We start from the raw sequence: 27867 nt of genomic DNA, 5'->3' as shown, positions 1-27867 counted from the left end.
TATGTACTGTTTGTTTATGTGTCCCAGTCAGCACATTTCCATCCAGGCTATACTCACGATCAACATGTTTGTACAATAATACGTGTACACGACTCTTATGTGTCGATACAGTACAAGAGGGCACAGGGTAGTGGAGTACACAGTACAGTGCATTACTGACAATATTCCCTTTAATTCTTTAGTGGAGCGGGTCCATTATAGTCTTCTTATTGAGGCCATGTTGCACCAGAATAGAAGATGGCAAAAACAATGTATTACCGTGGCAAAATGTCTTGTGTGTTTGTGTGTGTGTAAAATGAAGCACATGTGCACTAAGTGTATGCATGTTATCGTGAGGACACTTGAGGTGTTTATCATGTGACCAAAGTGGCCATTGCTCAGTCTTCAGGTTACTTCATTGCGTTATTGTCTAGAAAAGGCTTGAGTATGTTTTGTTTTTCCTAACGCCAAGAAGCTGATGTTTATTTTTGTATACTTCCATTGCAAAGGAATACTTCCCTCTCCACTACAGAATTTCAATTGATGGGGTCTACTTCTGGTACTGGATGGTACTAAGTATAACTGTATTTAATGTTGAAAGCATGCCCTCAATGTCAAGATAAAAGAAATATATATATATATACAGTATAATCATTATTTGTACACAATGGAGCATATCTGGACTTTTGTTTTGTACTCTAGCATGCAAATTGCTGCTGCTCTTTGTTCATTTTAGGATTACTAATTAGAGAAGATCTTTTGTTGAGAAATATGAGAGAGGGTGAAAGATGGCCGTTATTTTATTTACAATGCTGCTGAGTAGCAATAAAACTTTTTACTGTGAATCTTTTTGTCTGATGTCAAACATTCAATGATCATTTCATACTAATACCATGTATTTTTATTTTATATTGGTCTTAGAACTGAATTGGTTTGTGGATTTGATCATTGAGCAAAATGGGCAAAATGGTTACAGGCTGCCTATTAAGAGCTCTTGAATACAAGCTGGTAGTCTGCCATCTGTTGGTGAAACGCAGAATGACATCCTAAATTAATGGGATGATAGAGGAATTCCAGTTTTTTAAATGAGTTCATAATATTTTATTCTAGAAAAGGTAGCTGACAGTATAAAAAGTATGTAAAAATAACATGAAAATACAAAGAGTAAAACATTCATAATTAATTCAGAAAGTGTCAAAAAGATCCAATGAAACCAACCATCTGTTTTCTATTACGCTTATTCTCACTAGGATCTCGGGTGGTTAGTCTTCTGCTTCTTCATGTCCCGCACAGTTCGGAATGCTCTAACCGCTAACACGGCACCAAAGACGAACACAAAGATGCCCAGCACGCCAAAGAGGCCCCCGGCAATGTCTGCACCATGAAACTGGCACTCGAATCCCTTGTGACCTTTGCTCTTGTACATCTGCTCCCTCTCCTTGCAGATGGGGTTGTTGTAGTTGTCCTGCAGCTTGATAAAGAAGAAGACCAGTGCCGCTATGTAGCCCAAGCCGATCAGCAGGTTCACCAGAGCCTCCCCGAGCAGTAAGGGTGGGTAGCGGTAAGTCATTCGGAAAATCCCCAGGGCCAGCATTGCCAAAGCGTAGATCATTACAATCCCGCCGCACGCCATGGCGAAAGCGTACGGAGGCCTCTTGAGCTCATTGAACAACTGGTCCAGCTCCATCACTCGCTCTGCTTCGGCACCTTTAAAGGCACTGGCTCCCCCAAAGTGATAGTGGTAGATGCCGCCCAGGCTGGCCAGGTTCCGGTAACCTCCATTGTTGCTGTGTGGCACGCCAGCACAGATGATGATGAGAAGATTGACAAAAACCTCCATCAGCTGACAAAGACCTGGAAGACACATGAGAACCAAAACCCAAACAAACTAAATTACGAATAACATGGTCGATCAACAATTGGTCACATCATTCATACATCCATCTATTTTCTATACTTCTTATCTTTATATGGGTGAACTGGTGCCTATCGTTTTATATATTTTTGTCTCATACTATGACTGTTCAGGTTAATTGGTGACTCCAAATTGTCCATAGGTATGAATGTGAGTGTGAATGGTTGTTTGTCTATATGTGCCCTGTGATTGGCTGGTGACCAGTCCAGGGTGTACCCCGCCTCTCGCCTGAAGACAGCTGGGATAGGCTCCAGCACCCCCGCTTCCCTCGTGAGGATAAGCGGTAGAAAATGAATGAATGAATAAACTATGACTTTGTGATCATAATCAATAACTTTTTCCTAGCCTAATTTTCCAAAAATGGCAACATTTCTCATATTATGACTTTTTCTCCTTAAATTTTTCAACTTGATGCTATTTCTATTCTTAACATTATGACTTAATATTTATTCTTGTAAATTTTTCTTACATGTTTTTCTTGTAGTATTATGACTCATATTTTGAATTTGTCATCATAATAATATGAACTGCCCCCAACATGATTTTCCAATTTGTTTTACTTGAATTGTTCTAGTTATTACTATTTTTTTCTGAATATTATGACTTTCCTCTCTTAATAGTTCATCTTTATTCTTGTACTTTTTTCCCTCACATTGTACTGTTTTTTGTTTAGTTTTCTTGTTTAATTGTATTTTTAGCATGTGCTAAACACAATTAAAAAAATGTTCCCCTCAAGTTATACTTTTTTTTTTTGCTTTTTAAAGGAAAGAAAATAGCATCTCATCAGTGACAGCGTATTATTGGCAATAACTTTCTCGTGTTACACTATTTTTCAACTTTATTCTTATACATTTTTCCTCATAGTATTATGACTTTATTCTCATAATATTATGACTTTGTTATAATATTACAAACTGCTCCCAACCTGAATTTCCTTGTTTGTTTCTCACATTGCATTTTTCCCTTACATTTTTACATTATATGCTACTTTCTATTAATATTATGACTTTAGTCTCTTAATATTTTGCATTTCTTGTTGTAAAATTACTACTATTCCTATTATATAGGTTCCTTGTTAAGTGATATTTTTACAATGTGCCAAGTGGGCCGTAAATGGTCCCCATACACTACTGAATTAACCTAAGATGTATGTTTTTGGTCTGTGGGAGTAAGCCAAAGAAAACCCACACAAGCATGCGTGTGACAGGTGTGCTAACTGTGCTGCCTGAATGACATAATTTGAATCATACTTCAAGCAAAAGTTTATGGTCAAAACTACAGTCATACAACTTGCCTCTACTGGTGAGGATGTATCTGAGATTGTAAAGAGCTTCTCTGTGTTGTCGTTCGTAATACTCCTCCTCGGAGTGATACACAGAAGACGGTTCGTATCTGTGAATCAACACAATTGACAGAATTCCTAACAAAAATTGAATCCGTTATCATGGTTAAGTCAACACTCACGGTGTTGAGGGTTCTAGATGGTGGTGGTCTCTAAAAGTAGTCTCTTTGTGAGATCCACTCCTCATGTCCCTCTGTCCAGACCTCTTGTCACCAGCAGAGCTTCTCTCGTCCTCAGCTCTTGGGTTGTGTTTGCGAGTTCTGCTGTCATATTTATGCAAGTGATCTGCACTGTGAGAGGAATCCCGGTCCCTATTCTTGTACTCTCCATACGCATCACTCCTTGGCTGGCTATGATCCCTTTCTGGCATCTTCTTCTCACTGGCTGGAAAAAAAACATTAAAAGATATCAATTCTAATGCAAGACCTTTCAAACACAACACAAATCAACACAAATGTTTTAAAGCGGATCAATAGCAGTCCCCGCTAAAGTCACAGGGGTATGCTGGAGCCTATCCCACCTGACTTCAGGCTGGAGACGGGGTACACCCTGGACTGGTTGCCAGCCAATCACAGATTACACACAACCATGCAGTTTAATAGGTCAATTTGGCGCTTAAGCACACTGGCCACCAAGCAGCACTGACTTACAAAGGTAATAACGCTCATGTTTGATCCACACTGTATGGTGTACCTATCGTTCAGGTCGCAAAGGCATATTTATCATAAAGAGCATGTTTGATACAGCCTATTCAATCGCATTACATTGTTTTTATGTGGAGGGCAAAGCTAAGATAGCAATCCTAGCTCGTGTAACACAAATACGTCACGGGTTCCCAGCAAACATTTATAGTGATCGAGCGTGTGTGATTTTCCGTAGTTTTATAGTCTGATTCGTGTGTGCTGATCGCCTTATGTAACAAAAAGCTAGATGTGAAGATTTCCTACCTTTGTTTGTGTAAACAGTCCACTTTTGGCGGTGTTCTTTTCCGTCCGATTACGGAGGAGAAAAAATAGTTCCGGTTTTCCGGTTTGGGCAACTCACCTGTTGTGCACCACGCCCCACTGTTTGTTTGCAAGATAACGTTTTTAAGGGTACACAATGTGTGCTGTGCGCAAGTATTTGCGCAAGTATTTTAAATCCAATGCTTATAATTGGAATGTTATTGTACTTGTGTTTTATTTGAGAATTAGTCAAACGCGTTTGACCCACATTTACCTATTGACTTCGTGCCGTGACACGTAATGGTTATCCGAACAATGTATGTATTTCATAAAATCAATTTAAGGTTACAAATTGTAATTTATTATCACTAAATGCACCAAAATCATAGAAATGTGATCGCACATGGTCTAAAACCGATATAAAGTTTGTCGTTATAGTATTCGACAGTTACGCTTGTGTTTCCGCTGTATGGTCTTTTTGCCTTCAGAACAAAAAGTAATTAAACATTAGATAAAGTCCTGTGTGTTGTGCCACCATATCACAATAACAGCAACAGGTTTTGAGCACCCAGTGATTAATAATGACTACACAAATAATGTATGCGATTTTTAGCGTCAGAGTAAGGTGGACGATATAGGTGTGGGGGCTTTATTATGAAGGTCAACAAAAGGCTCAAACCGGAAGTATATGGGGTTATTACTTGTGATCACGACACACTGCCAAGCCTCCCAGCGCTCGTTGGACTAGCAAGCGAAGAAGACGCTAGTTAGAAATGGCGGTGACGGCTAGTCACGCGGCATGAGGTGCTGAAGCAGTGCATGGATCCAAACCCGTGAGTGCTAGGACAACGCTGGGAAAATGACAATGGTGTCGAAGTAGGACGGCCGTTGTGACTTGCCACTGCAACGCTACAACATCTCCCCAGGAGGCTTTTCATCTTGTCAAAGAGGAGGAAAAATAATCTCACTGGGAGCATGGCTTCTTACAGCAACCAGGTAGCTAGCTAGCTGGCTAGTTAGCAGGCTAATGTTAGCATGTTTGCTGCACTGACTGTAACGTCCTTTTTAGCCCTCGTTACCGTGTAAACATTAGACAAACACTCCAATTTTAACTACTTCCACGACAAAAGTAACATGTTCTCTGCACAAATGGGGCGATATATTCTATTAGCCTACTCTTGTCATTTTCAATAGTGAGTGTCGAAAAGTGCTTGCTAATGCCCCCACTAAGCCTCATTGAAACACCACCAGCATGGCTAGCTCACAGGCCCCACGTTCCACTCGTTGAGGGTAAACAATTGAGCTATTTGCAAGACGTTTTGAATGTAAATGACTTCGCATGCTCCTTTTACCCGGTACTGGTGACACTTTCAGGTGGGAGGCCACAAGTGTCCGATGGTTATTCTCGAAGAGTCAAGTGACACGGAAAAGTGCTGCGTGTTTGCATGGCCCACCTGCTCTGGCCACGGGCCTTCCCGAGTGACTATTTCATTTACTGCTTATTGGTGTTATCAGTTTCTCTGTTTAGTATGTTAAATGTGGGCATTTGTTTGTTAAGATATATTGTTCCCTACATTATAACATTTAAGCTGCAATAGGGCTTGAAGACACATACTTTACCATGGACTTATCCGTTAGCCAGCTAGCAGCTTTACACGAGTGGTGGGGGTTTAATGTTCCTTTGCACGTTTGCTACTTGTTTGAGCTTTGTACACAGGAAATCTTGATTTATATATAGAGTAGTTTGTCTTATATTTACACTTGTGCCTATGAAATGAGCTTACATGTTTAGTGTTTACAGTACGCCATGCTCGGAGAGTGGCCAGCTCACATGCTTTGGGTCGTATATCTTCTGAAGTTAACTGTCATGTGGGAAGGCAAGTGTAGCTCAACAGTACCGTACACACATTGTAGCGCTTCAACCATATTCGAGTTACCTTAGGTGCCGTTACGCTCGAGGCAAGTTTCAGAATAGTGTAACTGAATATACATGCGTTCAAAATGCCTAAGTACCGCCTTGATTACGATTTGGGAAGTGGCCGTTGAGTATGTGGAGTTCATTCATGCACATGTTTTTCAGGGCACCATGAACGTGGAAATTCAGCAGTTCACCCCCAAACCATTTTGGTCAAAGTATTTCCACAAACGAGCCATCATCAGTGGGGTGTGTTAATGGCTAAATGAAGCCCAGGCTTACCAAACGGGAGCTGCCTGATCAGTGTCCTCAGGCACTTATATTATTACATTTTCCCGAAGGGATGGGCGATTATATTGCTTTATGTATCGATATGGATTCTGTCAATGATAAGGATATATATATACAATACAATATATACAATACAATAACATACTGCATTAGTTGAATGAAATGCTGTCATCATGAGACGGACCGTTCGTGTGGGAAAGTATTTATTTGGCAGACCACTCAATCGTGGCACAAAATCATTATAAACACAGAACGATTCCCTCATATCCCTCCAACATGTAAACTGTACTTTATTTACAAAGCACATCTCCATTCGGTGTGCTCATTTGTCATGAAATACTGACTAGAACACTAATAAAAATACTCAGAGGTGAAGCAAATATTCAATGGTGAGCTATTGCTAGCCTACGAGCTACCTGTTGGCGAGACCCCAGTGATAGCTTCAACTATTTTAAAGCTGGTCATGCTATGTGTTTGTTGAGCAACTCCTGTTTTGAAGACAAGCCATGAGTATTATGCTAACGAGAGCAATATTAAGTGACACTTTAAAGGGGAACTGCACTATTTTTGGAATTTTGTCCATCATTAACAATCATTGTGTGAAACATGAACACAAATTTATTTTCTTTTTCTGTGCATTATAACACAGGAAAACAATTTAATTTAAGCTAGCTTACAATTCTGTATTTTGACTATGAAGCCCCGTTTAAAAAAAACAAAAATGTTGCATTGTTTGATATACATGCTGTGATCATGCATTAATCATGCACTGATGATAACGTGTAATAGTTACAGTATATTGCTACAACACGCTCACCTCATTTTTTAAATCATCAAAATACGTCAAGATACTGCAATTAGTCATCATCAGTGTACTAGCTGAAATTAAATTTTCTCATGTTACCTTGCACAGAAAAGGGAAAGAAATATGTCCTAAGTAAATATTAAACGAAACAGCGCAAAATGGTACCCGTTCAATGTTGCCCACTGTGGTCCAGCGTGTAATGTGCAAGAAGCGGTGATGCAGTTTTTTACTGTTTTTGTAAAAAAAAAAAAGTCTGGAAAGCACATGGTTCTAGCTCACATAGTAGTTGGTTAATATTCTGCATTATGTGTTGGTAGTGTATTGTCTGTTTTTATCCACCTATTGCGTTGCTGTGTGCGTTTGTAGTTCTTTGGACACCAGGAGTAGGAATTGTGTGTGACGTGGTAACTCTCCACTAATATGGTATGCCTCACACAGGTCCACTACACTTGAGTACCATCTCAAACATGATGTGGCACAATGATGATATAATGATAATCTTAATTATGTTTTTTTCCATCAATTCAGATTGTTTACATTTATACTGGTATATGTCATTTTCTTATCATTGGATGATAATTTCTTATCGTAGCATGTGATTTGGGCTGAATGCATATGATTGGGTGTGTTCCCAGTCATTTTCAAGTGTCCGTGAATGCAGCAGCAACTTGTGCCCGAGGAGTTGCATGATGTACCTGAATGCACCATTGTTAGCAAAAGCTCAACACTGATATCAGTTTGCTAGCTTTGATCCTGCTTGAGTATGAAGTGTCCATTATCTGTCCGGAATCTTTCCATGGTGTCCAACTCTAAAAGAATCTTAATAGTACCCGAAATATATACAACCAATGATAAAGCCAAAATTTCGGGTGCCTCTCCACTTAGAGTGACTGGTTTTCACCGCTGCGCAGTGTGGGGATTAATTGTTTGGTTTGTCGCCTCGATATAACAAATTTCAGTGAAAGAATCCTGGTTGTTGGTAAAGCTGTAGGCAGGACCTTGTGGCCAAGAAGATGGCTAAACCCCCAGTCATAAAAAGATTACTTCCTGGTCTGCCTTTGGTGGTGCCTAGCTAACTGTTCATCCATCTAACTATTTTCTATGCCGCTTATCCTCACTTGGGTCATGGAGCCTATCTCTGCTGACTTTGAGAGAGAGGCGTGGCGGAAGCTAACTAATGAAAGTTAATTTGATGTGATTATTATGGAAAAGCGTCCATAAATTAATTGTATTAATGTTATGGAATATGTGAAAACTTGCCAATAAAATATCTTAAAGCTGAGGTAAGCATGTGTAAGTTATATTTGTATTGTTGAATGTTTGCCTTTGACAATACAAAATATGTTTTAAAAAAGTTATGCTTACCATATCAAAAGGCGGTGGTTGTGCCAGCGCTAAAATTTTTACATGCAGAAATTGGTAGGTGTTTCCTTCCTTACTCATACCCTCCATAGTTCATGCTTGGTTATTCTCACTGTTACTATATGTTACCAATGTGCAGCTACCTTCTTAAAGTGCACACAGTAGCGCGTATGTGTTGAATACATACATTGGTGTGTGTATTGTCTTTGCTAACCTGCTAAAATGATGCAGATGGCCAATTTGTTGTAATCCTCAGTCGAAAGCAACAGCAAGGGAAGATTAGCAAGCTACGTGTGGCACGCCTACAGAGGAAAGCAAAGCAACATTCACTCTGTTGTCATTGTATTAGCCACCCTGAAACTGTTGGATTATGGCTGGCTGTTTGTCCCCCCGTAGTGCAATTTCAGCAATGCTGGCCCTCGCGTGGGGCCTCTTTGCAAAGCGTTCCATGTTGCTTGACTTGCACTTTCTTTTTTTCTGTGCACCTACCCATTCACGTTTCACTATTTAATTTACCGTGAGGAATTGACCAGCGGCATGGATCATGAGTTGGTGTCACCTTTGCACTGTGGATTTGTGTGTGGACTGTTCACATGGATGCTTTGGTTGCACCTTTCTGCTACAATTCTGAATTTTGTAACACAACAACATGCAATAGTTTCAGAAAGTGAGATGAGGGGACTCGTATCATCCAGTTCTTCAAGGTCTTTTTAATTTCTCTTATTCACTTGGCCTTACCTCAAATGTAATTGCATTGAGAACAGTTTGATATAACATCCATCTATTGTCTTATACTGAAATTTCTGTCACAGGGGGTTGGACCAATTGGACGCAAAAGGATAGTTGGGATTTTTTGACATGAAGTTCCATGACACCACCACCACAGTGCTCTCACTTCAGCTCTGTTTAAATTAAAACGATTGTGAGGTCTACCTTTTTCGTCAGTATGGTTTGGTGACACCAGTGTATCATCTCTCTGAATGCATGTTGTTTTCAAAAGCAAAATGCTTTACTTTTCTGACCCTGCAAACTGGATGGTATTACTTTCTTCTTTACTAGAAACTGATCAGAACTCTGCTCATGGGGCAACTGTGGGTGGAAGGTGGTGCACTACTACATTGCTGATAGGGATGTCATACAGTGCAACCTCATGTCCAAATAATTTAATAGTCATGTCAATGTCTTTTTTTTTTTTAAATTAATAAATTAAATTTTTTAAAATGTCCTTTGGGCACTCACTTTTAAATAATGAGAATAATACCACAGCTATCAACATGCACACTCCACCAAGGTCATGTTTGTACTGATTTCTCTCCACAGTATATCTTCGGGGAATTCAGCCCTGATGAGATCAATCAGTTCTTTGTGACTCCACGATGTTATGTCGAGGTAAGTGGGTCAGCATCATCTCTTGACAGGTATTGTTACGTCAAAATGATTCATCACTTTTTCCCATGTCAACGGCTGCTGTATCAGTTGCACAACGAGGCTCTCCATGAATTGGGCCGCAGATTTAATTGCTCAGATTTAATGGCAGTAGGAGCACCTAAAATACAAATGGACTTGTATACTAATACATCTGATTGATTGATGTCGATGCCACCTGCTGCATAGAGCTGCAGAACACACTGGTCACAATATTGTATAACACTTCATAAGATGTCAACATAACATACATAGTAATTATCCTTCCATCCTCTTGCGTGTGAAAATCCAGAAGTTGTCCAGTGGGGATCCATGGTGATTGATTATAACAGTCTTTGTGATTTAAAGGGGACCTATTATGCTCATTTTTCAGCCCATTGTATTGAGTTGTGGACTTCTATAGAGCAGCTACACATAACGCACACAGAAAGCGGTCTAGATCTTCCATTATCTGCACCTATTCCAGCTGTATTTCCTTGGATTTCCAAAATTGTCTGTTTTAATTTATTCCTCCCATGGCCCACCTTCAGGCACTCCAAGGCGATTGGTCCCGAGTACTGCTGAACCCCTTTTTCTAATTTTGTCGGTATAGGAGCAGATGACAAATGAATGAACCTTTGTATGGTTACTTGAAAAGTGGATAAGACCTACAGGTAGTTTTTCATAGGTCAGAAAAGTGGGAAAAGCATAATAGGTCCTTTTTTAAACATGTTTTTGTCTTTCATTTGTAATAGTTCTGATTTGAGGCTTCTTCTCTTTACAGCTTCCACCATTCAATGACAAAGTGCCGTGCGTCAGTCAGTCTTCTGGTAGGCACACTTCTCCTCCCCCCTCCCACCTATGAGTCTCGTGTAGCCATTTATCTCTTTAAGGGCTTTGACTTTAAAATTGTAATACTATTACTATCCTAGGCTGAGCTGGGGTCACCTGGCAGAGAAAGGGAAACTTTAATTTTTTTTAATGTATTTGTAAACAAATTTATGTGCAGTGAAAGACACAAGTACATCGTTGTATAATTAAGAATATATTCGAATAAATCCAAAATGTAAGCCACCAATTACGTTTGCACTTGACATTTGCTTTAACTTGATTTGTATTGACTATTTAGGAGGTTACTGCACTCCTGCTGTACCCTATATTATGGAGTCAATGGGACTGCAGGGTTGCGGTGAGTTGAGGAGCCCGACACATTGTAGCTTGACTAGGTCTTGTGCATTTGCTGTAAAACTTAAACTCCAGCCTTCAAAACTGGTGGCTTCCTAAACCTTTACATCTGTATTCTTTCTCTTGCCTGTGGTAAAATCTGTAGAGCTTTGCATGCTCAAACATATCTTATCTTCTCTTGCATAAGATGCTTTTCACCTCTGCAAAGCCCCAAGATGACTTTAATTTTGGTGGGAAGAATTTGAGTTATATAACATGATTTAACAGGGCATATGAATGGTTTTGTGTTCCTAACACCTGTGTACCCACTCTGCCAATTGTGGCGGTCTATTCTACTATTGATTGCAGTTTTTTGGCGTGTGATTTCAGTCCTACTAACAGGGCGACTTTTCTTATCTAAGCAGAGCAGGTAACTGCAGTTTTCATGCCCAGTTGACCATTGAAGGTCACTGCTTTGTGTACTTTGCCTTGTCAGTTTGCTTAGTCATTATGACAAAACATTTTCCCCCTAATTTGCACGCACTAATTTTTGTTTCTTCACTTTTTCATTTTGTATCTCACACCACATAGCAGTCATGCAATACATTCTAACAGTGTTTACTATTGATGGCATTTGTATCTATTAGGGATGCTCCGATCAGGGTTTTATGCGGCTGATCATCCATGAGTGAGACCGTCAATACCGATCACATGGATTAACCATACAATGATGGGTGCGAGGGCCGCATTACACAGTTAATTTGACCCTTGACAATTAATTATTAAAAAAAAAATTGCGAAAATTCTTTTGGACTACACTACCCTCGTTAATCTTGGTTAAATGGTTCCAGACATGAAATGAATTTCTAAGATAAATTAGTTAATAAATGGAATATTTTTGTAGTTGGAGCATATGAAACCTGTATGGGTTTTAACATTATTAGAGCCCCGTAGACATGAAACAACACCCATATAGCCAATTTTATACTTGTCTTATTATTCTTGTCACTGAAGCCTACAGAATCACTGAAGAGACATAACAGATCGCCGGTGCTAGTTAGTGGCTCCAATTTGCTTATTCTAAACGTAAATGTTTTAGGCTACAAAAAACATAACACTTCCAGACGGCATGAGAGGCATTTATCGGCATATGCTGATCACATGTTATTTACGAAAATCGACTGATACTAGTGTATCAGTGACTGATCGATCGGAGCATCTCTAGTATGTATACATTGTAACCACATTGCACAGGATGTTTTGGATTTACAGTGATAAAATGCCTACTTGATGTGCTGTCATTTTTTTTAAATATCCAAGTAGGGCTTGGCGATATATATGTATATTTTATTTAAATATATCTTTTAAGCACAATATCAAAAAACAAGCATATCGTTTATATAAAGACTGGATTTGATACGGAGGTCTGATGGTATGGATGTTCATGTTCATTAAGTTTGTAGCTTGTCGCTTGCGCCATTGTTTACACTCTGGAGCAGCTGTTAGCTTTGGGCATCCCTTTGCTACGGCGAATGATCGGATATCCCCGTGGAGATATGGAGGTAAAGAGGCTGCATAGTGGGAGTGAACAGTGAAAAAGACGGTATAAAGGTTGCTGTATAAAGACCATTTTACTGTCTGTTGTCATGGGGACCGTGAGATGGATGTGCAAAACCAGCTGCGCAGTGCAGCGTGATTGCACTGAAGATTGAACAGTATATTTAAAAAGAGAATATACTATTTTATTTCAGTGGCTATTTTTCTATAAGATTTACATTTTAATAAAACTTTGCACACATTTGGCTTTGATGTTTGTCTAAATTCAGTTTATGGAAAAAATGTTGATGTATATCGTATATCGATATTCTACCTAAATATATCGGGATATGAGTTTTGGTCCATATCGCCCAGCCCTAAATCCAAGGCATTTGGCACATTTTTAAGTAGTCTTTTAAATTTTTTGTCTGATGACCCTGTCATAGACAGAGTATGTGTATATTATGAAATCAAATTGAATATTTTTTTAATAGGCTTTATGCTGTATTTGAAGAGACGGCCTCACGTTTATATGTGACTAATTGCTTTGCATGTATACTATTCTCTGCAGGAGAAGACTATCAGCGCATTAAGTTTGGTGTTGATGAGGTGATGGATTCCAAGCCTGTTGGTGTGAACGAATCTTTATACAAGGTGTCGAGCACCTTGAACCCCCAGGCTCCAGAGTTCATCCTGGGCTGTCAGTCGGCCCAGAAGGCCCAACAGTCGATGACTCAAGCAGGTGACGGTCCTGATGGAACCCACTTCAACTCTGTGGATGGGCTTGAATCGGAGGCTTCGGCCCTGGACCACCATCGGGCCTGTCAAGACATGGATGGGCTGCCCGGCAGCCTGGGACAACGCGAGAGGAAGAAAAAGAAAAAACGGCCGCCGGGGTACTACAACTACCTGGAGCCTTCCGTTAACAACAATGACTGTGCTGCAGATGAGACGTCTGTGACCACACTTGTGAATGGACATGCACTTGGCATCACACAACACAATGCTGAGGATGTGGACTGTAAGACATTATCAGGAACCAGCCTTTCCTCACCTGTTACTGTCTCCACAGCAACAGCTGCTGCAACAGCTTTTGCCCCCACATCCACTGCCAATCAGAGGACTTGTGATAGCCCTGATGACTCCTCTTTGGACTTAACAAGTGGGGTCGCCTCTTTATCAGACAGCAACAATGCAACTTGCTCCTCTTCATCCTCGTCTCATAGCAGAGGAATGACAGAGGGACCAAGGACTGCAGATCAGCAGCCAGATCATTTGGCTTCACAGAGCCCTGAACTTTCAGATAGTCCACAAAGCCCCCGTTCCAAATCACCTCTTCCTGCCTCAACTGCTGCGGCCACGCCTGTTACAACTACTGAACTAGAGGGAAGGGAGGTAGCAGATAGCGGGGTGGCCAATGGCTTAGCAGAGTCCGATACTCCTGTCCGTGCATATGCATGCAAAGAAGACTGTGAGAGTGGGGAGTTGAACCAGCAGGGCTCTCCAGACTCCACTGCGCAAACAGTGGTGACAGAGTCTGCCCATGCACCTGCAGTTCCAGCTGCACCTGCTGCCAACCCCCCCAAATCTTGGGCAAGCCTCTTCCACAACTCCAAGCCTCTTCCTGGTGGCCCGGCAGCCTTTGTGGAGGTTAAGAATGTTGTGGAAATTGTTGCTCCACCTCTTTTTACATCAGAGACACCTGAGGAGAAACCTGTTGAGGTTAAAGAAGGCCCTGTCCATGTGTCGGAAGATCCTATGGCGCCTAAACTTGCAGGTATTCAATGAAGAGTGAAGTTCACTTTTTGGCCACTGGATGGCAGTCTTTAGCTAAGTCTACTTGTGACTGCTCATACCAGGCTTGTATTTGATATAATGCAACACACTCTCACTTTTAATGTGTCCAGACGTTAACAAGTATAACATTTTAAAGGCGGTATTTGCATTACAGACTTTTTTTCCCTGGAAAGCAGTCACTTCAACTCACTGAAAAGCTACCAGTACTTTTTGTGTAGTGTCATTGTAACCAAAGGCAAAGTGAGCAAGTTGTTGAGAAATGATTGCAACTCTCACTGACGTTGGTAAAGATTGTTCCCCTCTGCCAACACGATCGCTGCAGTTGGTTGTGAGCTCTGAGGCTTATACTAGAAGTGATCCTGGCATTGCAGGTCATTAGGCCTGTCACGTTAACAAATTTTGCTGGACAATAATTGTCCTACAAATGTTTGCCGATAAACAATATTATTGTCAACATTATTTTGAGACCCATTTTTCATTAATTTAATTGTAATATATGGCATAATGATGCAAGCACACTGTATCCAAGGCAAGAAACTTTTCATTTCTCATGAGTATTTAACATTGTAATTGCAATATCAAGGGTTCATTCATTAATTTTCTATGCCGCTTGTCCTCACTCGGGTTGCAAGGGTGTGCTGGAGCCTATGTTGGCTCATTTTGGGCGAGAGGCAGTGTACTGATTGCCAGCCAGGCAACACATAGCACACACAGACAACTATCATGCTCGCATTGATACCTATGGACAATTTAGAGTTGCCAATGCTAAATGCCAAATGTTTTTGGAATGCGGGAGGAAGCCGCAGTACCTGGAGAAAACCAGATTGGGAGAACACATTTAAATAAATTAAACATAATAAACACATTTAATAAAAAAAATAAATAAAATTGACTCCCTCTTCAAAAAATTGCACTTACAGGAAATCTGCATTTTTGGGGAATTTTTGCCCAGCACCCACAATCCTTATGTGAAACAGATGTCTTTCTCTTTTCTGTGTGTTCTAAAGAGGGAAAAACAGCAACAAAAAAACCCCAAAAAACAAAAACAAGCATGTGGGAGCTAACAATGCACGCAAAGGGACACACCTATTTCGACCATAAAGCCCCAAGGAAGGTCTCACTCATTTCCGCTCTAGACTGATTTGCAGAGTGAACCCTCTTGTTACCCAGATTGAGAGCTGAGGAAAATCAACACTCATGCACAAGTCAATATATCGAAGCCAGCAAAATGATCAAGTTCATTTATATTTATCGTGCAGTTAATTCCTTTATCCATTATCGTCTGTTATTTCTCAAAGGCTAATTTCTGTTGCATGGTTTACTGTATAAGACGTGAATATGTTTTTGTTTTTAAGGTTCCTCCTCTGCCCTAAGGGAACATTTTCAAGTGCGCAGATTGGTTTAATTATACATTGATACTCAGGAACATGTTTGTACTCATTTGTTCAGAACATTTATTTATGCTGTTATGTTGCAGAACACACATATTATGACCAAGATGATCTTGTCACAGCTACATCATTTGAGTCTCTTTTTTTTCTGTCCACGTTACCATGGGAGCTGTGTTTTGATGGCAGTCTCCCTTCCTAGGCGTGGTAGAGCATCACCTTGTTCTTGTTCAGCGTCTGTTTGTGTTGTCACGAGGCATGACTTGAAGAAGGGACATGAACATCTAATGATCGTTACCACACCATTGTTCTAAGTGGTACATAAGCTACCTCTTTTATGATTGTTGTGTCTGTTTAAATCCCCAGAACTTATTGAGAATGTGAAGTTGATACACAAACCAGTGTCTTTGCAGCCGAGAGGACTTATCAACAAAGGCAACTGGTGCTACATCAACGCTGTATCCTTTCTGACAAATATGTAATAGTACTATTAAATTGTGTTTGTCCTTCATGTTTAGGATTTTGTTCAGGCTTGTGTTTTAAAGGGGAAAAAAAGTTGAGAATGAAGAATTAGAATGTCGCTCAATAGAGTCCAGAGATGAAGGAACATTTTGTCTTGTATTCTGATGATGTGACAAATAACTAATCTGTATGTTTATACGGATCTGCACAAAAGTCATGCCATGGATGCCTTTTGCATTTTTTTGTGCAATTATAATAGTTTTATTTCCTGACCTGAAGCCCTCAGACTTTACAGGCCCTGATTGCATGTCCTCCAATGTATCACCTGATGAAGGCCATTCCTCTGCACAGTGAAACGCAGAGACCGTGCACTTCCACACCCATGATAGACAATTTGTAAGTAAATCTTACTGTGTTGTTGATTTGAATACAATCGCACTCTACTGACTTACTACCTTTTGTGTCCCAACGTGTAAAAGTGTGAGGCTGGTAAATGAGTTCACGACCATGCAAATGCCAACTAAACCCAAGCAAGGTAAGCTGTGAAGACCTCAACCTACTATGATTTCATTTTTTTTGTCTGCATCACTGAGTGAAAACAATGTGCCCAGCTGTTGGGGATAAGCCGGTGAAAGACATTCGGCCTGGTGTTCCGTTTGAGCCAACCTACATTTACAGACTCCTCACACTTATCAAGTCAAGTCTTTCGGAGAAGGTAGGTCACCTCAACATCTTTTACAGTCTGCTTTTTTATGATGGCTCCTGGAACAGACAGTACCGGGGGGCAAATGTGCTTGGTTAACCAAAATACACCAATTAATTTGCTGGAATTTGACAAGGCATGGGAATAAAGTTAAGTCTTGTGCAATGAATGTGCTGAATCCGTCAGTACTCATATCTTTAATGAATTAGGTCATCGTTTATGGGTGTCGGTATGCGTGCACACACCTTGACGTGTTTTGTGTGACAGCAGGCATTCTTTGAACACGTTTTCATTAGTGCAAATGCTCTGCTGCCAGGGCCGACAGGAAGATGCAGAGGAGTACCTGGGCTTCACTCTCAATGGTCTGCACGAGGAGATGCTGGCATTGAAAAAACTAATCTCACCCCAGGAAGAGAGTAAGCATCTTTTTTTTTTCCACTCACTCGCACATCACTTCGGCAGAGTGCTGCGTTTCTGCTGTAAATGTTGTGTGATGTTTTTAGCGAACACTCATTTTCCCCATCATGTGCTCCGTGCAGAAGCCCCCACACCTAACGGTCCTGAGGCCCCCCTAGCTGTGAAGGAAGATGACGTTGACAAGGAGGAAGAGGGGAGTGAAGATGAGTGGGAACAAGTTGGCCCCCGTAATAAGACTTCCATCACTCGACAAGCCGACTTTGTCCGCACACCTATCACTGATATATTTGGCGGACACATTAGGTACATGGACAAAATCAATGGATATAAAAAAAAATAATTAAATACTGGCACGCTGTAAATGTCGAGGTGTGGTATCCACCCACAAACACACTTAACCTCTGGCCCGCTTGACGCCAAAGAACCAGAGTGGGCGAAGCTCGCTTTAATAACATGTTGTATGAGCTTCTGGTCTGGCACAGTCATTAGACACTTTATGGATTATTTTCTCAGGATTGTTTTGGAGCAAAAAAAAGATCACTGGGGGTGTATGTTTGTATTCCGCTGTGGTCTGTAATTATAAGTTATTTCAGGCACTTTTAAATGATAATTTAATAAGGTAAATAGAATTTATGGAAGTTTGACGTTTCACTGTGCAAAACAAATGTCAGAGTAGTTTATGAATATGATCATTCCATCATTATGTAACACTTGATTGTGTTTTTAGCTAAAAATGGTCAAATTTGACCTAGTCCTTTGTTATCTCATATGTCGTGGTTGTGTGTCAACAGGTCCGTGGTCTATCAGCAGAACTCCAAGGAGTCAGCCACACTGCAACCCTTCTTTACCCTGCAGCTGGACATCCAGTCCGAGAAGATCCGCACAGTCCAAGAGGCTCTGGAAACATTGGTTGCACGAGAGTCGGTCCAGGGTTACACTTCCAAAACCAAGCAGGAGGTATGAATGAAGTACAAAGGAGTTTATGCCTTATTTAACATGAGATATGCCATCATTGGCACACAGGACCAAGTGGTGTACTTCTTGGCTTGTCCACATAGGTCAGTTGTAATGTGAGAATCCTGCAACTGATTCCTTTGTTTGTGTGTGTGTGTGAAATTGTCACCAGTGATTTATCTGAAAACAGTCATGCTGTTATTTTTCTGGGCTACAGCTGCTCTACAGTTTTGCAATGCCCATCTTTATTTTGCTTTGACATCAACGTGCCGCTGCCTTCTTTGGCTTTGTAGACATCACAAGTGCTCTTGTGTGTTTTTAAATGCCTGCAGAACAAAGTGATTTACGAGGCACATCATTCACTGAGATCGAAATGTTCTGTTTTCGCATCATTTTTATAGAGGATTTATCTTAAGCGCTGTAAAACGGTCTCAATCTTTTTTGTGGGACATGTCTTCTTCCTTGCACAATTTGTTAGAATTGCTAATTTATTGTGTCCTTGTGGTCCTCGTGTTTAGATTGAGATCAGTCGGAGAGTGACTCTGGAAGAGCTGCCTCCTGTTCTCGTACTCCATCTCAAGAGATTTGTGTTTGAAAAAACGGGAGGCTGTCAGAAACTCAACAAGATCATCGATTACCCTGTTGACCTGGAAATTAGCAAAGGTATGCATGGGGGGATGACAACACACTTATTTACAGGCTTATTTAAAAGAACCCAGTTTGTTTTTTGTTGTTTTTTTTTATTTAAACTGATACCTACTGGTCATTAGGTGTCAGTAATGTTCGGTGAGACACACAAGCAATACACAAGACATTCACTTATGGTTGGGGTCAGGAACCAACTATACGCAATAAACATTTAACATTTATTTACAAATGTACAACTGATATAGACAACAATGTGTCTTTTTTTTGGTTACAAGTTTTTCATGTGGTATCCTTTCAGACCTCCTGTCGTCTGGAGTCAGGGGCAAAGTTGTGAAAGGCCAAAGAACTTACAGGCTCTTTGCAGGTGAGTTCGCTTCACGGTTTCCCATATCATTGTTTTACAATATCGTTCATTTTATTTCCGGCCAACACAGCATGTGCCTCCTTGTTTTCCATCATGTCACTGTCCTCTGGAATATAGAAATATCTATACAAAAAGTAGGGATTCGCCGATTGATCAGCCACCAATGAATATCATCCGATATTATTAGATATTAAAGTACATATTTGGTGGAGTATGGTGAGTTTTCGAGGCTCACGATGTGCTCACCAATAAAACTCTGGACAACACTTGCCCGTATGTGCATGACAATTACCCGAAAAATAATTGAATTCATTGGACTTGACACCGAGTTAGTTGGATTCTGCTCTCATTTGGATCCCCACTACATGAAACCTTGGGAAGTCCTGCTAGAATGCCACCCCCCTTCCCTTGTTAAATTTTTTACAAATAATTACATATTTTTTTTGTGCCTCCTGGCAGTCAGGACCTTGGAATTATCCCCCTTATAAGGCGCCACGGGCCAATAGCCCTCATAAATAAATGTAAAAATTTCTCTGGATTGGCAGCATAAATCCCTGATTGAAGCATCCCTAATAAAAACATTACTGAGCCATAACTGTCACTGTTAATATAAATTCTGACTTGTAGGACATTTTTCAAACGAGATGCTCTTCATGGGAATACTTGTAACAAGTAGACAACTGCTATCCACCACATAAAAACTTAAAATGACAAATTGATAAATCGATTGATCACATATTGTTTTGTCCTTTCCACTACACTGATATTGTGTTAGATAATTGAGAAAAGGACATTTTTGGTGGCAAATATGTCAGCTTGTGGCCTTTCAAGAGAGCATCTGCTGCATGTTTCTATACTGTTAATGGTGACCATGGTACTCCATACATAGCATCCATAGCATGTACACAAACACAACAATTTACATTCATGTTACCCTATTGTTAGAGGTCATTGACCGTAAAGCTTAATATTAGTAGCTAAACCCTGTCAAATTGCTATCATTAGCAATATGTTAGCACCCTCTATGCAGCAGTTTTAACCTTCTCTGCTCCAGGTTTAAAGTCACTAATGATGCTTTCAAGAACTGTTGACGCGTCTCATCCTCGCTCTTTGTCCCCTGCCAGTGGTTTATCACCATGGGAACAGCGCAACAGGCGGCCACTACACCACAGATGTCTTCCACATTGGTCTTAATGGGTGGCTGCGTATCGACGACCAGGCAGTGAAGGTCATCAACCAGTACTTGGTGGTTAAGCAGACTGCAGAGCGCACCGCTTACCTGCTGTACTACCGCCGTGTTGACCTCTTGTAGACGCACACACACACACACACACACACAGCCAACAGCATACAGTCACACACACATACATGCTTCCTCATCTTACACGTGACACACACATGTGCACACACACACACACACGGAACATATGATGAACAGGAACACTGCCCAACTTTGTTCTCTTGCAAGATTTTCCTCTTCCTCCTTCCCTCCTGTCCCTGCTTCCCTGAGAGCCAGCGTTTTTCCAGCACCTCTTCCCCTCGTCTCTCCCAAGAGGAAACACCAGTTGCATTCACCAAGAATTCCTTGCAACTGCTCGCTCTTGTCTGTGCACCATTGCTGTTTTGTTTATTTCTTATTGCTCCAAAAGTGGCAAGGATGAACTTTTAAGAGTAGAGGAGGTGGAGGTCAAGGCTCGGACCTGAGATGGACTTCAAGCTCTGTTGCTGGGGGAGTTTCTCTTTACGGAGTGGCCCTTTTTTTAAAAGAAACGACCCAGATTTTTTTGCCTTTTTAGTCGGACTTTCGGCCACGTAAGGCATTTTGCTTCAGTGAAAATATCTATTTAGAACGAGCGCATTGACGAGGCCTAGCACCAGCATCACCACCACCATCATCATCATTACCACTAGCCTCCACTCCCAAGGCCTGTTGGCTGTCCTTCCCTCCATCTCCTCCCCTTATTTTGGTACAAGTTGAGCCATCAAACACACAGGGAAGTGTGACAGTGAGGAATCGGAACTGAAAACTGTCTGGGTTTATAGCTGTAGGAAGAGTATCTTTAAAAAAAAATTAAAAAAAAATCTTTAATGCGCTTTAGAATTCAAGATAAGAAGCTTTCTCTGCACAACTGATGTATGTTTATGATATGGCGGGCAAATGCGTGATCGCAAATACTTAGAGTAAAATATAAAAGAAATTAGAGCGAAGAAATGCTGACTGAAAACACGTGTTCTCCTTAATAAGGACTGCACTTGTTTTTTAGACTGTTTGCACTGGAGAGATGGCAACTAATAAGACAGATTCCACTGCTAGAGCCGCCCTTTGTTTACTTTGTACATTTCCTTCTCAAACCAATCATTGTCTCTGTCGCCACCTGTGTTCATGTCTGTCTGAGCCACATCATCCATCTAACCTCCAAACTCTGCAGTAAAGGCGGGAGGGCGGGTGACCTTAGGTTCCATCTGTGATGTTTCTCAAGTGACTCGTCCCTGTTGTGCGTGCGCGCGTGTTGAAGGGTGGATAAGTGGCACGACACCAGCCCTCAGACGTGCACAAATGGAGATGGTGTTTGCTTTTGTTGAAGAACTAATTTTTTTTCTTACATAATTCATTGAATGTGATTATTTTTGTTTGTCCAAGCTACTACAAGATGTTTTAGGGATTTTTTTGGTTTTGGGTCATCACTTATTGGATGTCCTCACACTCATTCTCCCCTCTGACATATTGCTTGCATTTGAATTGGTATTTAAAAGGAAATTACACACAGGCTATAAAGCACAATGATGAATAAAGATGGACTAGTTATTTGCTCCATATTTATTTCACATCTGCACCAAGCAGCTCACATCTTAACACTAACCGTGTAACCCCAACAAGGTGCATACGTGTTCTCATTTGTATTAAGTTGAAACAAGGTAGCTAGACCCGTGCTCACATATAATCTATCTTGATGTCATTAGACCTTTTGTGGCTTTCAAAGTTTTAAACCTTTGCCAACTTAAACCAAAGGATGTCATATTGGAACCTGCTATTTAAGTTTTGGCTCATGTTTTACCATCATTGAGTTGTGCCGCAAGCTTTGTTGTGGCTTCCTGCCAAATTGTGACCTTGATCTTCATTTGCATATTTATTCCCCATAAAAAAATGTCACAAAATGTTGGGACTTTGAAACGAACAAGCTTTCTGATGTGCGTTTTGTTGTAGCCTCGTTAAAAAAAAAATGCTACATGCATCATATGTCTTTTCACATGTGCTCCTAACACTATTGTCTGCTGGGGCTTTCAAACAGTCCATTCTGTCTTTTAATTTCAAGCCTTGAGCACTCTATTTTGTTGTTCAAAATAAAGGATTGTGCAAAGAAGCAGTTTGCTAATGAGATGGAGACAAAAAGAAACCCAAACCTTTGCTTTCTTGTACCGTCGAGTTTGTTCCAACTAGGGATGCTCGGATCGGGGTTTTATGCTGCCGATCCTGGTCACATGGATTAACTGCACATTTGTGTGCTGTTGACACAGACAATTACAAGGGCCCCTGGCAACTAGCTAAATTAACGTTTGGGCAGATTTTTTGTGGGTGAAACATTTTTTTTACTATTGACACAAAGCAGATAACAAAAGTAAAACTATTCAAATACATTAATCAACTAGACATCTGTCCTGCTAGACTTAGGCAATAAATTCAGTGTCCAGGTTCTTTGACTCTTTGCGAGCTACTCAAAGTCAGTTGGTGAGATTCTATAGTATTACTATCATGACTGGACACACTGTATTTAAAGGGGACCTGTTGTGCTTTTTCCACTTTTCTGACCTTTAAATGTAGTTAGAATGTCATATTCCAGAGTTAAATGATGCCAAAGTTTCAGATAATGAGGTTTGTGTCTTTGGAAGTGAGTCCTGAAAGATGTTTTGGGATGGCTCAAAAGTTGTGGTAAAACTGCCCTTTTGTGATGTCACAGAGGGGCGGACTTCTATATATGATTCATAGTTGGAAACATGTTTGTGTAACCAATCACGGCGGAGGCGGGCTTTGGGTGGAAAAAATTAAAACAGACCGTTTTGGCAGGAAGCACAAATCAAAGGGAATACCGCCGGAATAGGTGCGGATTCTGCAAAATCTAAATTTTCTGTGAGCGTTATTATGTAGCTGCTCTATAGGAGACCACAACTCGATACAAAGGGTCGGAAAATTAGCACAATAGGCCCCTTTTAAGTTAACACTTGAAATAAGTTAGTACATGCGTACCACATGAAAGTGATTTTTTAAAAACAAAATGTCACTGTGGTAAAAAGTCACATTTGGAGTCCGAAGACCAGAAGCTAGGCAGCCAACTAGCTGCTGCTAAGTATAGCTAGGCAAAGGCTGTAACGATAAATACAACAATAGTCGAATGAGGATAGGTTAAGCTAAATGTGTCAAGCTAAATCCAAGCCACGTAATTTGACAATTTTGCCTAACAGTATTTGTTGCTGCATGCCGATCGGATTTTGTGATAGGCTTCGAAAGGTATTTATGGGCATACACCGATCAGTTTTTTTTGTTTTTTACATAAATAGGCCAATATTGATCAATGGCCGATCGATTGGAGCATCCCTAGTTCCAACAAATTGGAAGCAGACGTAAACATTACAGTCTTGGCATGATGCTCAAGGCAAGCAGGACCTCTTTTCTACATGTCAACATGTCGTATTTGTAGCAGGTTCTAGACTGCGGTCGGCCTGGCTGCCTCTCAATGCACTGGGGCCTGTGGCTCAGCTCGCTTCTGCATAATGGAAAGCAGACCCATCATTGAAAAATCTGCTATGTCAGTTATTTTTAACCCCTATTTACTCCTTCCTTACAATAGCTAGGCTGTCCTCGAAAATGTGGCTTTGCTCTGCTGCTGATAGTCAAGTGTAAATAAATGCATGATTTGATTGATTCCTATGTTTATTCATTCTTAAGGGTTCTATAGACAGATTTTGGTTGGGTACCAAGATATTGCTTTTATGAAAATGTACGTAAAGCACTGCACAAACGACAATTTTCCTGGCTGAGCCGATTTGCAAAAGCTTGCCACGATTTCTAAAGCTGCCGGTGTACTGATGCTGTTCATGTAATCGACCACAGCAGTCAGCCCAACTGTCCATATGGAGCAGCTCCACAACCACATTAAAGAACACTAGCAGAACCCCGCACAAAACTGCGTTAGCAACCCCAAATATGTCTCGTCTCTTCTAATTACTTTGCATTCTTTTCCTGGAATTCAAGTCTTTCGAAATTCTCTTGCCAGAAATCACCTCCATTTTTTTTAAATGGGATTTTCGTCTGAATGATCTACACCGGAATGCCTCAAAGTTTGGTCCTCCAACCAGGATTTTTCTGGAAAGAAGTCCAACAAAAAAGCTTCATTGTGTGACATCATGAGTCTTTCACTTCTCAATGTTTTTGTGTTTTTTTTTTTTTACTTTTGTGTGATCCTACCACAGAAGGGTGTGACGATAAAGTAGAATCAAAAATAGAATTTATTGCAACATAGGGAGTGGTTGGCTGCTTATGAACAATACAATGACTCTTTACTATCCAAGACGTTCTCTGAACCTGCTACTGACTTAAAGCCTGGCAAGTTGAGGTGCACTCAAAACATATTTGCACACAGCACATCAATTTTGATTTCCACTACAAATCTTTCAGAATGCTGTTGCACTTCATATAGGAGCCCACTCAGTATAACCATCGTATTTGTTACAATATAAGTTTGATATTCTTTGCAATAAGTTGCAATGATGAGGATGCTGAGGTTCTCATTGGGAGTGACCAGGATGGATAGGATCAGGAACAAGTACATCAGAGGGACATTACATGTTAGAGGCCTTGGAGATAAAGTCAGAGAGGCCAGACTGAGATGGTTGGGACATGTCCAGAGGAGAGATAGTGAATATATTGGTAGAAGGATGCTGCATTTAGAGCTGCCAGGTAGGAGGCATAGAGGCATAGCTCCTTTCATGTTTCTGACGTGAGGCTAGCATTCAGGGAGCTGTCATCTGTCCCTTCACAAATCTAGTATTTGACAGATGGAGCTCATGACATCTCAAATTGTAGGAGTCATTTTAACATGCAGAGGACCGAATCTCACATCTTCATGGAGCGTAGTGACCACGAGTCAGCGGTGGTGTCAAAAATGATCGATGTGACCTTGTATCATGTCATAATGTGTTACCCAAAATTACATTGTTACACTGCCGTGCCAGTGAAGCTGTCAGCCTCAATTCAACAACAACGTAATTAAACCATGTAGCCCTCTAAATCTATTCTAATATTCACAGTGTGACCACTACAGCCTTGAAGTTGGCATCTTGTTTCACAAAAAAAAGCCTGCAAATCAACACGAGGAACCCTGCAGGGGGGCGGGGGGGTTTCCTGTATGAAAGCTGAGCAAATGGTTTATTGTAATGGAGCTCAATTTTCTGCAGGAATGTAGTCTTTCTTTTGAAATGAAAGGTTGTGTTTTAAAAAATGTATACCGCTACGAGCCTCGTTAACATGCCGTTTTTTTATACCGAAAAACCCCAACATAGAGGTTATACACACACCGCATATGCAACATGTGGTCTGCACAAAGCTACACTTAAGTGGCTTTAATGTTTTGCGTGGGAGCAAGCACGCTCCTCACGTTGTCTTTTGGAGGCTTTCAATTGTCTTGTTGAAGTAATGTTGAGAGATAAGCCATAGCCATAGTAGGACAGTCACCATAACAAATGTTGCGGGTCGACGATTTTGTTACAAATTAGCGTTCATAATATCATCAAAAAAGTTTTCGAGACCATATTTTAATTGTTACGAGAGGTTATGTACATTATGTACGCCGTGTATGCAATGTAGCAAGCGACACTGTCTGTGAGCGCGCACTGTTTTTGCACTGGTTTGTTTACATTTACATGTAAATTTGTGGCGTTCAAACGCCACATTAAGCGTTGACTGTCAGGACAAAGGCTATGCTGCACTTCCAGCTGTATTTTTTTTTCTTAACACTTGATAAAACTGTCCGTGATGGTCACCTTGTTCATGCTGCTTGTGGTAGAGCAGTGGTCTCAAACACGCGGCCCGCTGGCCAAATGTGGCCCGCAGGACACTAGTTTGAGGCCCCCGCATTGATATGAAAGTTTGATGTTAGTGCGGCCCGCGCAAGTTTGATATGGATGCTGTATGGTATCATGTACCCAGAAAAAATTATTACGTTTGATTAATGTTCATGTTAAAGGTTAAATAACTGTTAATAGTTATCCTCCCTATCCGTGTGGAAGTGGTAAGTTTTTGACCTTTTAAGTTTAAAGGAAATAACTTGTAGGCTACCGTTTAGGTCGCTAGTTCTCTAGTTTGCGAGTTAGCATGTGTCTCAAGACCCTGCAGTTGCGCAATATGTTGTAAATTTAAAAAAGTATAAATGTGACTATATGTGATATAGTCACATATGTGATCACTATGTGATATTTTTTTTTTTGGAAAACCTGATGCGGCCCAGCCTCGTCCAGACCCTAGCTCCAGTGGCCCCCAGGTAAATTGAGTTTGAGTGTCCAACATGTACCGCTATCAGCCACTAGAGGGCATATTTGCATGGTCTCTCTGTTTTCTTTTTTCTATGATATACTGTGATGTATTAACCGTGTTCTAAATCCATGGCGTTCTTTGGTGTTTTACAGCAATGACAGCATCTCTAAGCATTTCAATTATTTCTATTCATACAGTTATTTTGCATACGTGAACTACAATGTTACTTTTTTCAGGTCAAGTCTGAAATGTTACATATTTGAAAGTAACAAAAATGCATATTTTTTTAAACCTTGATTTCAGTTTTGTTACAATTTTACACATGTATGAGAACTGTGTGGAAATGCACATATAGAAGTTTTGTTTTCTCATTAAATATAGAACTACAACAGTGGTTCTCAATTATTTCCTGTCAAGGTTTTTCATGCCCCCTAATTTGAAATGAAATTGAGAACCTGATATTTCTTTATTAACTCAGACAAACAAATTGATGGCAGCAGCATCCTTCAAGCATGAATAAAAAAAGACCTCTTCATAACTTATTTTCTAGTTATTAGTATATTTTTATGTGTATTTTAGGGGGTGCCACGACTAAAAAGTAGTAAAAAAGTATTAAAACCATAGTTTCCAAAAGTGATAGTGCCATAAATGTATGGGATTGTCAGCTGATCCTTGAATATACGAGTACATTAAATTGGATCATCATGTCTAAATGCTCACACACAGCGTCCTCCCATGACAGATAGTACATCATGTTTATATATTTGCTAAAGCTCCTCCAGATGACTTTCACCACATCAGAATTCAAGAGAAGAGCATATTTGTCAAGGTTCAAGCTAGAAATATCTGAGTCAGTCAGCCAAGCTCCATTCAGTGCTGCTAATCCAGCTGCTGGACTCATTTGTCAATGTGGTGATTAACATTAGTTGTAGTTTTCCTCCTGACTTGAGGC

At 40.5% G+C, this 27867-nt stretch overlaps 2 protein-coding genes and 1 non-coding gene across 8 annotated transcripts; 2 read left to right on the top strand and 1 right to left on the bottom strand.

The window, feature by feature from the left end:
- Window positions 1–965: 965 nt before the first annotated feature.
- On the bottom strand, window positions 966–4613 carry marveld3 (MARVEL domain containing 3). 2 transcript variants are annotated; one of them, XM_058088835.1, is made up of 4 exons: window positions 4184–4613; window positions 3359–3616; window positions 3189–3286; window positions 966–1833 (listed from the first exon to the last, which is right to left on the bottom strand). In XM_058088835.1, exons 2-4 carry the CDS (start codon window positions 3604–3606, stop codon window positions 1226–1228), a joined length of 954 nt encoding a protein of 317 aa, XP_057944818.1. In that variant the 5' UTR covers window positions 3607–3616; window positions 4184–4613; the 3' UTR covers window positions 966–1225. The 2 variants fall into 2 exon arrangements, with proteins under 2 accessions (XP_057944818.1, XP_057944817.1); XM_058088834.1 differs by having other exon boundaries at window positions 973–1833; window positions 3359–3620; window positions 4184–4610.
- A 271-nt stretch (window positions 4614–4884) lies between these two features.
- On the top strand, window positions 4885–22764 carry usp10 (ubiquitin specific peptidase 10). Of its 5 annotated transcripts, none has more exons than XM_058088831.1 (15): window positions 4885–5176; window positions 9874–9942; window positions 10742–10787; window positions 11087–11146; window positions 13229–14434; window positions 16209–16300; window positions 16591–16700; window positions 16784–16839; window positions 16916–17019; window positions 17324–17423; window positions 17547–17727; window positions 18216–18381; window positions 18897–19041; window positions 19325–19390; window positions 20515–22764. In XM_058088831.1, exons 1-15 carry the CDS (start codon window positions 5156–5158, stop codon window positions 20700–20702), a joined length of 2610 nt encoding a protein of 869 aa, XP_057944814.1. In that variant the 5' UTR covers window positions 4885–5155; the 3' UTR covers window positions 20703–22764. The 5 variants fall into 5 exon arrangements, 4 of the variants coding, with proteins under 4 accessions (XP_057944814.1, XP_057944816.1, XP_057944812.1 ...); XM_058088829.1 differs by lacking the exon at window positions 4885–5176 and adding an exon at window positions 5561–5659; XM_058088833.1 differs by lacking the exon at window positions 11087–11146 and having other exon boundaries at window positions 4886–5176.
- LOC131139888 (small nucleolar RNA SNORA24) lies at window positions 15996–16122 on the top strand. The gene has a single exon (XR_009132315.1). It is a non-coding gene; the product is annotated as a small nucleolar RNA SNORA24 (small nucleolar RNA).
- Window positions 22765–27867: the final 5103 nt, after the last annotated feature.

This window comes from Doryrhamphus excisus, chromosome 12 (assembly GCF_030265055.1).
Source record: "Doryrhamphus excisus isolate RoL2022-K1 chromosome 12, RoL_Dexc_1.0, whole genome shotgun sequence".
NCBI classification, from domain to species: Eukaryota; Metazoa; Chordata; class Actinopteri; order Syngnathiformes; family Syngnathidae; genus Doryrhamphus; species Doryrhamphus excisus.
The sequence above is the reverse complement of the archived record's forward strand: the minus strand, read 5'-3'. Positions and strand labels throughout refer to the sequence as shown.